This window comes from Pomacea canaliculata, linkage group LG14 (genome assembly GCF_003073045.1).
Source record: "Pomacea canaliculata isolate SZHN2017 linkage group LG14, ASM307304v1, whole genome shotgun sequence".
Classification (NCBI taxonomy): Eukaryota; Metazoa; Mollusca; class Gastropoda; order Architaenioglossa; family Ampullariidae; genus Pomacea; species Pomacea canaliculata.
The window spans coordinates 18,967,094-18,980,618 of NC_037603.1; the positions used below are offsets into that span (position 1 = coordinate 18,967,094).

The window sequence follows — 13,525 nt, forward strand, 5'->3', positions numbered from 1 at the left end:
GGCATAAATAAAAAGGTCAGGACGTTGATCTTAAGGTGGTTTGCCTTTAGAAGTAAGCTAGATCACCTTCCCACCTCATGCCATGAGTAAACCTGTAGGCGTGTATTATTATCCTCTCGATTTGCTTCTTGACTGAATAGTTCTCCGTGGAATGAGGAAGTCAAGTGTAGATGGTTAAACTGTATTCAAAATAACTCTCAGAAAGAGTTTTGCTCTACATATGTATTAGAGAGAAATGTGTGTGTGTTAGTTAAACAAAATGTAAACAAGATCCTATAGTATCTGTCTATTTTGTTATTTCTATTTCTCATTTCTCCTTTCTTTCGTCGTGAATCGGTCGCTACCCACGAAACACGAGCCAGACAGATACCCGACGATTCGCTGACACCTTGACTTCCTTGTTCGCTGACGTCAGCAGTCACTTCTCTGTTCTCTCACTCTCACCATGGCACACCCCTGTGCAACACCCGTCGACGACTCGGGCCCAACGGTGAGTCAACACGATTAGACTTGAGCTTTTACATAACAAATTTATGAATCAATGACGAATACTAACGGTTTTCAGACGAAAAGATACTTTTGGGTAAATGCTGATTCTTACCTCAATATTAGATAATTCTAACGGTGGGGGATTTGTTTATATTTTTCTCTACAAGACGATGACAAATGATACACTAGATCACTTTATTTTATTTAAAACTTTTAAAAATACTTGATAATTCAAAAGACCTTACAACGATGAACTTTGTACGGTTTGGTAGGCAGGAACGATTCTTTAGTAATAATAATAAAAATATAATGAACAGGGCACTCTCTTTGTCAATAATCCATCTAAGGGAGCAATAGAGTCCCTCGTAACAAGTAGATAAGGGGAATTCGAATATTTAAACAGAGAGGAATGATTAGAACATAAAATGTCTCAATATTTTTTTGTTATAAGAATGGTCTTCACTTTCAAAATAATATTTATCCAAAGCGCATTCTTTGTGTCTATGACGGATGGCAGTAGTCACAGTTTATTTATATCTGTATTTATCGGGAAGGGGGAGATTAGGGAGATATGAGACATGAATAAACACTCGATTGATTAAAAAGGGAGTCCTTAAGAGGTATGTTTATTAATCAATGAGGAAAATAAGGATTAGGAAAAGGTACATAAAAACAAATTTTAGAAATTAGAAGACAAACACTTTTACAAAGGACCTAAAGAATTTTCTGTTTTAAAAACGGAGAACTTACTTCGGTGGACTGATATCTACGATAATTTTGTTTGTTTACTGGAAAGACTTCAACTGTCTCGCCTAAATTGTAATATGAAATATCAATGAAAATTTGAAAGACTTTATTAATGTATATTTATAAATATATAAATCTAGATGTACATGTAAATATACATTTTTATATTTATTACCTTAATCTTCTTTTTGTGAAAAGGCATAGTCAGTTGTAAGAGTAAATAAGAATGGTAATGATAATGGTAATGTTAAAACAGAGCTATGAACTAAAAGCTGGTTGTTGTCGCTAAACAAACTTTTCCCATTTTTAACTGCTCGTTCTGGAATTAGTTTTATATTTATATAAATGCAATCCGTCCATTTAAGGAAACATCTTTTTAAAATGAATAAAAGACCGAATGATTTAAAATAAAAGCCTGTTCATTTCTTATATAAATATATGCTTGCGTGTGTCTAAATATGGTCGGCAGTATTAATTGTTAAGGAGTTTATTTTGGAGGGTGAAGACCTAGAGCATGGACGTGAATAGATGGACAGAGCCTAAGAATAATTTTCTCCCTACTTTTCCGAAAAGCGTTCCACTAGGTGATTCTTCTGACTATTGTACTTCGTCTCCGGCTTTCACAGTTGGGTGAAATCCATGTCAGCCATTCGATACTTTTCTTCCTAGTTTAAGAAGGAGCAAGGGTCAGCAGACAAGGATCTAGGTATCGCGTGAGAAACATCATTTAGAAGAAACCTCTAGGGGGGTACTTTCATTTCTTCTGATCCAATACTTGTCTTTCAGTAACACTGAACTTGACACTGATCACACCTGGATATACGTGTTGTTCACAAGTGAGGGTATCATACATGAAAGAATTCCCTACTGCATTCGGCTGTATCGTTTTTCCTAGAATACATAGTCGCCCAGTTTCTGGAGAAGATAGTAGCCAATAGTCACACGCCTACACCTCAGTGGTTTCCGAACACATCATATCATTTTTCGGAAACTCATACGATCATCTCATTTCTAAAATTCCCGCTGGGACTATCCCTTTCCATACAGTATTGCAAAGGCAAGATCGTATGTCTGTACATTTTTGGTTAATGATATTTGAAATCGTTGAGCGTTTGTACTGAGGAATTATTTTTATAAATTTATACGTGCACTGAAAACCACAAACGAAATTAAGAAAAAATATGTAGTTTGAATGTCAACAAGTCTACTTACCGTTCTTGTTTTCTTGCTGTTCTTGTTGATATTTTTAATGTTGTGTTGTCGTTTTTGTTTATACTATTTTGAAACTTTTTACTTCTTGTTGCTTGCTTGATGATGAAGTAGAAGAAAGAAAGAAAGAAAGAAAGGAAGGAAGAAAGGAAGAAAGAAAGAAAGAAAGAAAGAAAGAAAGAAAGAAAGAAAGAAAGAAGAAAGAAGAAAAAGAAAAATATTCTTACTGCTATTTGCAACTAAGCGTCTGTGTATAAAGGCATGAAGGGAATATTACTATGAGAATATTGTTAATTTATTTATTGAAATAAAGGCTGGCTGTCTGCAGAGGATGCCTTGGTCGAGCGACTATCACACACCGGCCCACATACCCATGGGAGGAAACCAGTCGCCTCCCATCATCTCTACCACAAGTACAAGCCTCTCTGGGTCCTCGTGTGACTATGGTAAGTTCGACCTTGTGACAGTGGTGGTGGTGGTGGTGGTGGGGATGATGATGATGAAAAAGCTTGACGTTTGCTGATGCTTTCTGTGAAAGGGTCAGAAGAGGGCAGCTCATCAACGTCTGGGTCATGTTCACCCAATGTGACAGTCACAGGACAGGCATATGTACTTAACACAGACGTCGTCGTAGTAGCTAACCAAGCATTTATTTGCAAACACAGACGGAAAACCTCTGATAAGCCTCGAAAAGAATGTGATACAACGACTGACGGGGTGGAAAGCAGAGACACTGCAGAGATTGATGATGACCCTACTGAGCAAACTATAGGACCCACAGACGGGTACGTGAACAGTTAATTATGAAAGATTTTTCCCGAGACACAAAGTTGCAGCGCGGCAGTACAACAAAATTTCCAGTGATGGCTGGGTAGGAAATGAAGGGTATGGATCACGAACAAGCTACTGCCCCTCAGCTTTCTTTTGAAAATGTCTGATAGTCATACAATTTTGGGTGCTGCAAAGTACACATTTCTCAAAACTCAGGTAAACTACAACCTTATAATACGATATAATAATACTTAAATAAAATAATCACAGTTCAGCAAAATTCAAATTGTGCCTACTTTCGATAGGTAATGACGACAGTGACCACTGACAGATTAAAGTGAACATTAATATAACCCTGCACATGTTCACTGTGTTGTCGCAGAAGTGCCATTCAAGGTGACGAGATAAGAGAGGACAATCAACAAAAACCAATTTATGTGATCCAAACTCCTCCAAGGGAGATCTTGCAACCGGACATAGAGATCGGCCATCACCAGCCTGAAATAAAAAATGCTGGATGTGGCAAACACAAGGCATCAGTTGTGTTGGTGATCCTGGTACTGTGCATGGCAGCTGCCATTGCAGGCGTCATTGCCTCGCAGTTGAAAGGTGAGTGAAATCCGATTTTTCTTTCCCTCTCAGTTCTTAAATGCAGGTGATTCCGATATTCTAGTTTCGTGTTTAACTTCTGTTAGGATGGCTAACGAATACTACCAACCCAAATAAAATAAACCAAAAGGGAGACAAATCTCCGTCAACTGTGCAAGAAACAACTGCATTCATTTAATTTTTTTGACTGTTGTGTCCAATTCCCCTTTATTTTTATTAAAAAATAAAAATCCTAAAGGCTCTTTAGATGTATTTAAGAAATTATAAATTTATTATTTTGAGAAGCTATATCAGATCCAGTGCTCCGATATGAAACACAGGCACAATAGTCTGTCTCGGTTGTTTCCCTTCTCGAATCCCGCAAGATCTGGAGCAAAAATATATGAACCCCATCCCCCCCCCACACACAAAAAAAAATAAACAAACAACAACAAAAAAACCTTGAACATACTAAGTGTACTAATTACCTAATAATGACTCAGCTTCAAATTTACTACCCATCAAAATATTTCATAGAATAATTTACAATTAGTAATTTACGTGTGTGTACCTAAGACATTAATTTCGACTTACTTGCTTATGGTTCGTGTAAAGCGTTTTCAGCCTACTGTAAATTGAGGAAATCGCGATTTTAATTATGTGGTTTTCGTCGTCATCATCATCATCATCATCATCATCATCATTAAAAAAATAAATGCTTGTGTTGCAGATCTTGTAAAGACATATCGGACCTCAGGTACGTTAATATTTGAAACTTTGAAATAAAGAGAAAGATTGCATGTATCTTAAAAGCAATAAGTGTACTCGACATCGGCACAGAAGTGTTCAGTTTCCGGGTACATGACAGTTGTATCTGTGACTAAAATCATTTCTCTCTTTAACAATCGGGTTGTGGAGGGAGACGCCTTTCGCAAATTACTTTCTCGACACAGTAAACCACTTGAAATTCCCTACAGCCCAATTGGCTATTTATAAGACATGTCTTAAATTCTTTATCATTATATTGAGGTTTTAATTTGTTCTTTATTTTATTTTTCTTTATTTTGATTTAATGATAATTAAAAATGCATTTCCTTGTTGGTAGGTCTGGTTTCAGTGTCTGTGGATGACTCTTTTCATCCTTTGATGGCTGAAAAGAATTCTACAGAATTCAACGCCTTTAGCCAAAAGTTTTGCGATAGCGTGAGTTACTTCAGTCACAGAGAAACAGACAAAGAAAGAAAGAAAGAAAGAAAGAAAGAAAGAAAGAAAGAAAGAAAGAAAGAAAGAAAGAAAGAAAGAAAGAAAGAAAGAAAGAAAGAAAGAAAGAAAGAAAGAAAGAAAGAAAGAACCTCATGGGATACTAATCACGAGAAAGAGACAAAGGGTTTTAGTAAAATTAATTATCAAACGACAAAGTTCTTTTATTCACACACAGCCAGTGTCTTGCAGTTCTTTTAAATATCCTCAGTCTCAAAATCTTGGCAAATCAAAGACGAGAGTTTCATTCTTTCCTTTCAGGTTGGTACAATGTTAGCTGGGAGTGACAACACCAGTGTTGTAGCCTGTACCGTACAGTCTCTAAGGTAAGAAACGAATTTTGTTCTAGACTAAACTTGTCTTCTATTACAGAAAAGTAGGGAACAAGCATGCCGTTGCTCTTGCCAGCTTTCTCTCTCTCATTGTGTGTGAGTAGATGAGCAAATGAATGCATGTATAATGCAATTTCTCACGTGCTCCACAACAAGAGCTTGCAAGCTTAATTTCGTTTGAGTTATTTGTCTTTAGCACTTCCCTTAAATTTTTCTCCTCTTGGGTTAATTTACAAGAAAGTATTTGTCGCAGCATCATTCCTTACTAGGTCTGTAACACTTGTACATGCTATGTTATGATAAAGCTTTGATAAAGCGACTTATACACTCACCATCAACAATTTATCATACACCTATCATCAACAATGTCATTTGTGTTTTTGTTTGCTAAAGTAAAGGAAGCATCGTGACCGGTTTTTCTTTGGAACTGCAAACCACTTTTAATACCAGCAGTGACTGGCTGAAGGACTTGTTGCAGAACTCTGGGCTCCATGATGGAGAATTCACTCACTGGTTAAATCTTCGAGTAAAAATGTCTTCGATTAACGTTTCCTCCCTAGAGTCCAAACTATCAGGTAAACTTTGGTGGAGAAATATATAAAGGCTGTAGATGTCTGTGCAACCAACCGACCGACCGACCCACCGACCCACCGACCGACCAACCGTGCTCAATGTTATATTTTATGAACGGCTAAATCTTTCTTTCCACAAAGCATCATAAACCTTTACCTTCAATTTTTAAAATTGTATTTATATATCGTTTCCCTGTTTTTCAAATTTTACCCTCGCTAAACTATATTTGCAGTATGACCAACATGTTCTGTGAATAATCCTTGAACAGCTAACTGCCTTGTAGTCAGGGTTAATGATGTGTGATATTGTCGGCGGTTTTGTAGGATCTTCCTGGTAAGAAAAAAAAATCAAACACCCGAATAAAACTTATTTATAAAATCTTATAAAATGTTGAACATTATAACCATGAGTGTTTACTGTAGCAGATGCTTATTATGATGGGTCGGTCAACTATGCCACAGATTCGAAAGTTCCGGGTACCTATCCTTCAAAAGTGGAGTGTACTCAACCATTTCTGCCTTTGCCTTACACCTACCCACATTTTTGCGGAGAATATCAGGCTTGCACTTCTACGGGAGTAAAATACCTCCGATGCCCCGAGGACTTTGAGTTTTCTTACGATTCGTCAGCAGAGGACACAGTGTGCTACAGACGGTCAGAAAACACTTATTGTGGTCAGCGAAGGAGAGAGGAGCGAGTGTCAACTACGGCGACAGCTGCAACAACTACAGACACGAAACCTTTGACTGACACGACGTCTGTAGCATCCTCAACGACCACCCTAGTCGAGTCAACGGTTACTAAGGACACAACAGCCACATCTCTTCCATGTTCAGAGATCTTAGGGAACAAAAGTAAGAAGAATGCTAAGCCGCTGTATGAGCTGTTATCTACGATCTTAAGATCTTAAGAAAGCTTTTGACCGGTTTGAGGATTATCTGCTTGTTGACACAGCCTCTGTGCTAAGGTTTCCTCCTCCTCCTCCTCCTCATTATCATCATCATCATCATCATCATCAAATACTAATAATATATTCAAAACTTCAAAACGGCGAGGAATTGTGTGCGGCCAGGCTAGCAAGCAAGTGTGTGTGTGTTTTCCTCCTTCTCTCTCTCTCTGAGCCTCTCCGAATATACAATTGGTGTTTTAATGTTCTGTTTCCATTTCTCACAGATCTTTCCGAGTTATTTCATTGTCCATCAACCGGGTACGTGTTCATCCCACGACCTGACACCTTCCCTGACCACTGCAACAGTTACGTCTGGTGCGTTGATGGGGTGACATACAACAGCAGCCACATCGGGTGCGGCGCCGGTGCACATTACACCACAATGGAGGACGGCCCTTGCTACCCTGCGGGGCACCCAAACACATTCTGTCAGGTGGTGCGCAGATGCCGAGATCTTCTGACACAGATTAAAGGATACATGACACCTTCTACAACATTTACAGGTAAAGACATTGAGATCGAATCTTCATATGATTGACAACAATTTTATCATGACCTTTGACTCATGGCATTGTATCAAGGCATTCAAATGAGACTAAAATACTAGGAAAGAGTTCATGGCTTAGAGGGGAGATTAGGATCAATGAGTAAAGCATAGCAGTACAGAGTAATGGAAACTGTGTGCTAATAATAAATTTTATAATTTAAAAGAAGACAGATAAAAGTGTAGCAAAGAAAGGTGTGTAGTAACTGCGATTATAATGAGGTCAAGAAGAAAGGAATGATAGATAATGAAAAAAAAACCCAGAAATACAAAGTGAGTAAATTATGTTTGTTTTATTTTTATTTATTTATTTTTATTTTTATTTTTATTTATTTATTTATTTTTCTGTGTGAAGATATATCAAAAAGTCCTGGATAGCTGACCACAGGGGACTACGTGTTTCATAAAATACTCACCACATACACGGAGATACATACATAAATGAATGCTCAGTGCACAATCGTTAAAGAAAGCTGTGAGCTAAGTGAAGGTCCTCGACTGAAATTTGCTGGTCACATTTATGAATGACAATTTTGATATTTTATTCTGGAAAACAACACCTGCATTTATGTGTTTATGTGCATTTATACGTGTATATTGTACACGTGAATATTGATGTAAGAGGCGCGTGTGGTATTGTGTATGTACTGATGTGTACATCCTCTGGAGATTGTTTTCTATCATTCGATTTGGAAAAATGAAATGTGTATAAATCGTCGGATCCATGAGGTTTCTCTAAACATTTGAAGTCTTATGACCTCCAAAAAAAAGTGTTTAAGAGCATGCAACGGGGTAAACAAATATCCAGTATCAACTTATTTCGTCAAGTATTCAGCGCATGCGCAGTGTGTAATCGTCGGTGGATAAAGGGTCAACGGTGTTCAACGAAAGGAGACTGTATGTGAAAACAGTTAGCCACTTAGTTGTTTTTTCCCGAGAAATACAAATGTAAAGAAATGGTGGAAAAGATGACTCTCGTGTTATAAAATGTTTCAACTAGGAATTTATAAAAGGCGAGAGAAAAGTCAGAATTATCTACTTTCCCGATGGCGACGATAAATGCCTAACATCTAGAAAATCGTGGTTACAAGGGAGAGCCTCGTGCTCACATCAAACTCAGGAACAGGTGGTAGACAGTTTGAACCAACTTTTCAAATAAATGACCCCATCTTCACTCAGCTAGATCCCAGTATTACATCGTGGAAGCCAGTATAAACAAACAAGCGAAACTGCAATTGCTTACAGTGTAAGCTCCATCATCTTTGTGTTGGAGGAAAGAAGAGTAAAAATGTGTGTTGCAGCATCAGGCATTTATTCTAAAATAACATTGTAAGTGTGAGAGTTAGCACTGCTTCAAGATATGCTTGAATAAATAACAAGAAATGTGTCTTGTCATTACAGGACTAAGTGTGCGGAGTGATGCTTTTGCCTTGAAATTTCACTTTGATGTGCTTGCCAGAACATAATGTATATTGAATCTCTCTTACACCTACACATGCTTGTATTATAGTTTTTGCGACCAGCCCTCCTACACACACGCACACATATTCATACACACACTCTCTCTCTCTCACACAGAGAAACACGAGAAAGAAAGGAAACATACTTTTCCTGGCATTAAGAGCAATCTGTATCAGTTAAGTAAATTTATGTAGTGTGCAAAAAAAAAATCAACTAATGTTGTAGACTATTTGTTATTAAAATCGTTATAATTAATAAGTTGGCTATGTGGTTGTGCTAATTAATAATATGCCGTACATCGAAGCTACGATAAAAATGAGTGAAAACTTTATTATTTCAAACCGCTACAACCCTCCTGTTCAGTTACCATCGCTCGAGAAATAAAGGTGTTAATGATAGCAACGGGTTCTCTCCTCACTAACATTGCATACTGCATGAATAACATTGTCAATGCTGTAATGTAGCTGATGTAAATAAAATAAAATAAAATAAAATATTTAACACATCAATTTACTGAAAATATTTTTAAGAATGTGTCAAGAATAAATGTTTATTTACTGTCATGATGTCATGTGAATTTTTAGGCTTAATACAATGAACTTTTTTAGTTTGGAATGCGGTAGCAACTATTTTCTTAGAACATCTCGGAATATTCAGTTCACACGAAAAAAAATGGCTGCCAATGCTGACGACATAGGTAGTCATGTGACCTCATTGGGGAGTGAGGCGAGAGAGAGAGGGCTTTTCTCGGGGCTGATGTTTGGTGAGGAGGTGAGCACCTCCTCTCTCTCACTACCTCACCTTTCTCTTCCTTCTATGAAGTCGGGTGGGTGCGATCGGCTCTGAGCGACATGAAATATAATGTAGCATGCTCACCCGACCTGCTCAGATGAGACCCACCCTGCTTTAGCGCAGTGTATTTGGTGGTAGCATGTGTCAGACATGACGGGTGCATACAAGTCAGTTGACCTGAATCTACCCCATTGCAGGATGTTAGCAATAAAAACTGAGAAGAAATCATCTTTTTTCTTATGTAAGCTCCAACACCTTTGTTAAACATTCTTATCTTCCATGAAAACAAATCTTTACAAAATAAATAAAATTGGAAGAAAACTAGTTTATTTTGATTAAGTCCACAAATTCAAGATAAATTGGAGGAGAAGGGGGACGGTAGGAGCCTGGCAGTTTAGTATATGTAGCAGAAATGTGAAAAGGTAGGATGTCTTTAGTGTGCAGAACCTGAAGGGTTGGGGTGGGGAAGCTTATTGAGATTGTTATGTCACCTCACGTATCATCCTGGGTGGAGTCAAGAGAAAAGTTACTTTCATTTTTGAATACCTGGCTTTGTGGGTACGAAGCGGACGTTCGCTTGTCCCAGCTGTCAGTCTGTTGTGCCGGAGAAATATAATCCTTACATATTACATTGGACTAGGAAGTCTTCAAGATATTTATGTGGCTGTGCTGTGTTTTATTACACGTGAACAGATCCGTAAGTAGTGTAAACATATACAAGAAAGCTTTTAAAATTATTTTTCACGTTTCTGCTTCATGCATAATCTTGGAAAAATAAATTCCTAGATATTGAGAAAGGTGAGAGCTGAGAATAAAAATCAGGGTAGAAGCTGTCTACAATACATTTGTTTGACGAGATCATCCATCCACCTTTCTTTCTTTTCTTTTTTTTATTTTTTTTAATACCCTTACAGGTAGATGTCTCAGAAAATCGAGCAGTAGGTGGGATATGACTAAGACTTTCCCAGAGGTAACTCACGACTTCCTGGTTGTGGTTAGATGACCATTTGCTGCGTTGGCTTTTATGTTCGCCGGGTAGACAGCTACCCGAATAGCTCACAGCTGCCTTGCGGTCGTATACGTTAGCCTATGGCTACTGGCTCATGGGAATCAAAGGTAAGTGTTCAATGGTTCAATAGGCAATAATCACCGAAGACACAACAGTAAAAGAGTAGGCAGGAAAGCATTTTCGAAAAGTTGAGGTCGAGGAGCATGTTGCACCTTACATGTGTCTGTATAATGTCGGTGAGATGCTCCTACTGACTTTTATTGTGTGGCATCTTGATGGCTGGCTATTGGTGGCCAGAAGCAAAAGCTGTCTTTGGAGAAGGGGGAGATAGATAACTAGAAAACATTAAGATTTATATTGATACCGTGAAGCAGGTAGGGAGTAAGGGACATGGTGCCAATGCCAGGTAGCTGATATGATACTGTATGATCACAAATTATTTTCTGTGAATTGGTGGTTGACAGTAAACTATAATCGAGAACCTCAGAGACAAGGCTGGACAGACATAGCATGTCGGTATGGCTGCCATCTAAACTGTGAGCTTTCTCACAGAAATCCTAGACAAATGAATTTAAAAAGTTGTTGTTTTCGCATGATACATACAATAAACATGCTCATTCACATACATGGTTCTCTGTTGGTGTAATAGCCTCCCTTACCATGGTCACCACCGAACCATCTACGGCCACTGAACAACAGCACAGGAGAGTCAAGCGTGTCGTCAGGGTCCACTGTGTCTAGTGGTTGCACTGAAAATGTAAGTATGTATCTAGTATGTATGGGCTTATTTCTTTATTTCTTGTCCGGGACTGGAAGACACATACTATCCACTCGTACAGGTCATCTAGAAAACTAGAGGCAGGGGCCTTTCATGGGCGACAGAAACAACCCTGGATGGTGCAGTCAGTCAATTCCTTTCTTTCTGGCAAATATTTCTTCGTCTGCTCACCACGGCTTATCTTCAAAGTTTTAAGAAGAATCAGACGAATAGAGAGCTGTGACGAATCTGTCTTTACATCTATTCTGTAAGTGTGGAGTATCTTTCTATATATATATACGTAACCTAATTTAATATTTGTGAACATTTATATACATTCATCTGTATTTCAGGATCCCTTACCATGGTCACATCATTATCATCTGAAGCCACTCAACGGAAGCACAGGGGAGATAAGTCTGTCTTCTGGTTCTTCTAACGGCTGTAAGTGATGTGTTATTGTGAATAGTGATAAATACGAGCAATTATGACATAGTTTCTTGCCCTATTTTGCTCTGGTTGGTGCTTTTATGTCAGATGGCATTATGAGACAGATGATGATGAGTATGATCAGGTAATGTCCTACACATTCTTAAACTAGGAGTGATAATAGACTAACGATATTTAGTTTAATCACACGTGACAGACCCAGAAAGATGTACTTTTGTTTATGTTTACAGCAGGACTCTACAGTAACCCCAGTTTTAGCATAAACTTCCATGGGTCAAGTCCGCCGAGTTCCGATCCTTGTCGGAAAATCCCGAATACCTCCGACAGGACAGACTGCGATGTATGTATTAGAGAGACTGGTGCTGCGCAAACAGAGAATGAAGGACCGTCAAAACCACACAGGTATTGAATAATAAAAATAGCTACTCACTTATACATTGAATATATTTTTTATCATTAAATTATTCTTGAAAGTGATTCAAGATATAAACTTATCATTTCCCAATCTTAGGGGCACTGTGCCCAACGGTGTGGTGGTGACAAACGTGTTCTTTATCACGTTCGTCATCTCCAACGTTTGGATCCTGTTTCGTGCCACACCTACTTTTCTTTGAACGGGCGCGTGGGAAGACAGCAAAAGAACCAGCCCTGCAAACAAATACAAAGAAAGAACAGCGTGCCCCTAAAGAGATCTGATCCTAGGACAGCCAATCCTTGCTTGACCTTAGACATCAAACAGTCCTCTTTGAACGTGACCCCTGTCCACTTTGAACTTTACTTTTTTCTCCTTCTTAGAAATCACCTGGAGGTTATAAAAACAATTTCCTTTGAACTAAGTCTCCTAAATCTTAATCTCTTTATTATCAAGTTTTAAGTTCATGATCTTCATGGTGAGACACAAAATTTATATTATAAAACTTCTCATTCAAAAATATTTATGTTAGACTTACACAGAGGAATGTTGTCAGCCCATTACAAATGATAATTGCTTCAAGACATATAATGAGTCTTCTGATACACAATGAAAATTCGGAGCCTTTTTTCTACTATTCAAAGCTCCCTCTCCAATGAATATTAATCTGTTCAAACCTGAAAAAAATGTAAAAATTGTATTGTTGCAGACAAGATTTTCTCCAACCGACGAAGGTTCAACATCAAAGTGACGGTCCACTGCTTTAGAACTCCAAGCTAGGAAACGAAAGGCGTGGGGAAGATATGCAGATTGGTTGTGATGTAGAGACATTGAAAAAACTACTTTTCCGAAGCCACATTGGGTTTATTGGCATAATAATAGTATTCTGATGGTGGCTGCAATTGTAGGTGTATCGTGTACATCGAACTTCAGAAAGCTTCAGTGAGAGCAATCTTTATTTGTCTTAACTATCGAGAATGGGGCTATCTCGTTTTGTTACACACTGTGACCAGTATTTACTACAACCATTTAACTTCTTTAGCCCCATTTGCATGTTTCTTTCTTGCATTCATATCTGTTGGTATGATCTCTGTAAAATTTAATATATCTCTCTGTATACGCTGATATATCATGTCTGATTGTAAATATTTGAGTTCGTTATTGTTTTGCGTATTTAGCCTA

At 38.0% G+C, this 13,525-nt stretch overlaps 2 protein-coding genes across 3 annotated transcripts; both read left to right on the plus strand.

Moving 5' to 3' along the window:
* Nucleotides 1-176: 176 nt before the first annotated feature.
* On the plus strand, nucleotides 177-8,849 carry LOC112554883. Of its 2 annotated transcripts, none has more exons than XM_025222950.1 (11): nucleotides 177-490; nucleotides 2,759-2,891; nucleotides 2,984-3,230; nucleotides 3,599-3,825; nucleotides 4,535-4,561; nucleotides 4,910-5,007; nucleotides 5,326-5,390; nucleotides 5,790-5,971; nucleotides 6,431-6,823; nucleotides 7,143-7,421; nucleotides 7,818-8,849. In XM_025222950.1, the coding sequence occupies exons 1-11, from the start codon at nucleotides 446-448 to the stop codon at nucleotides 7,838-7,840; spliced, it is 1,719 nt and encodes a 572-aa protein (XP_025078735.1). In that variant the 5' UTR covers nucleotides 177-445; the 3' UTR covers nucleotides 7,841-8,849. The 2 variants fall into 2 exon arrangements, with proteins under 2 accessions (XP_025078735.1, XP_025078737.1); XM_025222952.1 differs by having other exon boundaries at nucleotides 179-490; nucleotides 2,774-2,891.
* Nucleotides 8,850-9,563: 714 nt separating this feature from the next.
* LOC112554902 lies at nucleotides 9,564-13,172 on the plus strand. Its single transcript, XM_025222981.1, has 6 exons — nucleotides 9,564-10,412; nucleotides 10,630-10,831; nucleotides 11,374-11,481; nucleotides 11,835-11,925; nucleotides 12,162-12,333; nucleotides 13,053-13,172. The coding sequence occupies exons 2-6, from the start codon at nucleotides 10,805-10,807 to the stop codon at nucleotides 13,108-13,110; spliced, it is 456 nt and encodes a 151-aa protein (XP_025078766.1). The 5' UTR covers nucleotides 9,564-10,412; nucleotides 10,630-10,804; the 3' UTR covers nucleotides 13,111-13,172.
* Nucleotides 13,173-13,525: the final 353 nt, after the last annotated feature.

Bases quoted from the DNA above. Each gene is read 5' to 3' on its own strand.
- LOC112554883 (XM_025222950.1), top strand. From the start codon at position 446: ATGGCACACCCCTGTGCAACACCCGTCGACGACTCGGGCCCAACG. The intron at 3,826-4,534 runs GTGAGTGAAATC...CTTGTGTTGCAG, and splicing joins CATTGCCTCGCAGTTGAAAG to ATCTTGTAAAGACATATCGG. The intron at 5,391-5,789 runs GTAAGAAACGAA...TGTTTGCTAAAG, and splicing joins TGTACCGTACAGTCTCTAAG to TAAAGGAAGCATCGTGACCG.
- LOC112554902 (XM_025222981.1), top strand. From the start codon at position 10,805: ATGGCTACTGGCTCATGGGAATCAAAG. The intron at 10,832-11,373 runs GTAAGTGTTCAA...TTGGTGTAATAG, and splicing joins CTGGCTCATGGGAATCAAAG to CCTCCCTTACCATGGTCACC. The intron at 12,334-13,052 runs GTATTGAATAAT...GTATTGTTGCAG, and splicing joins GGACCGTCAAAACCACACAG to ACAAGATTTTCTCCAACCGA.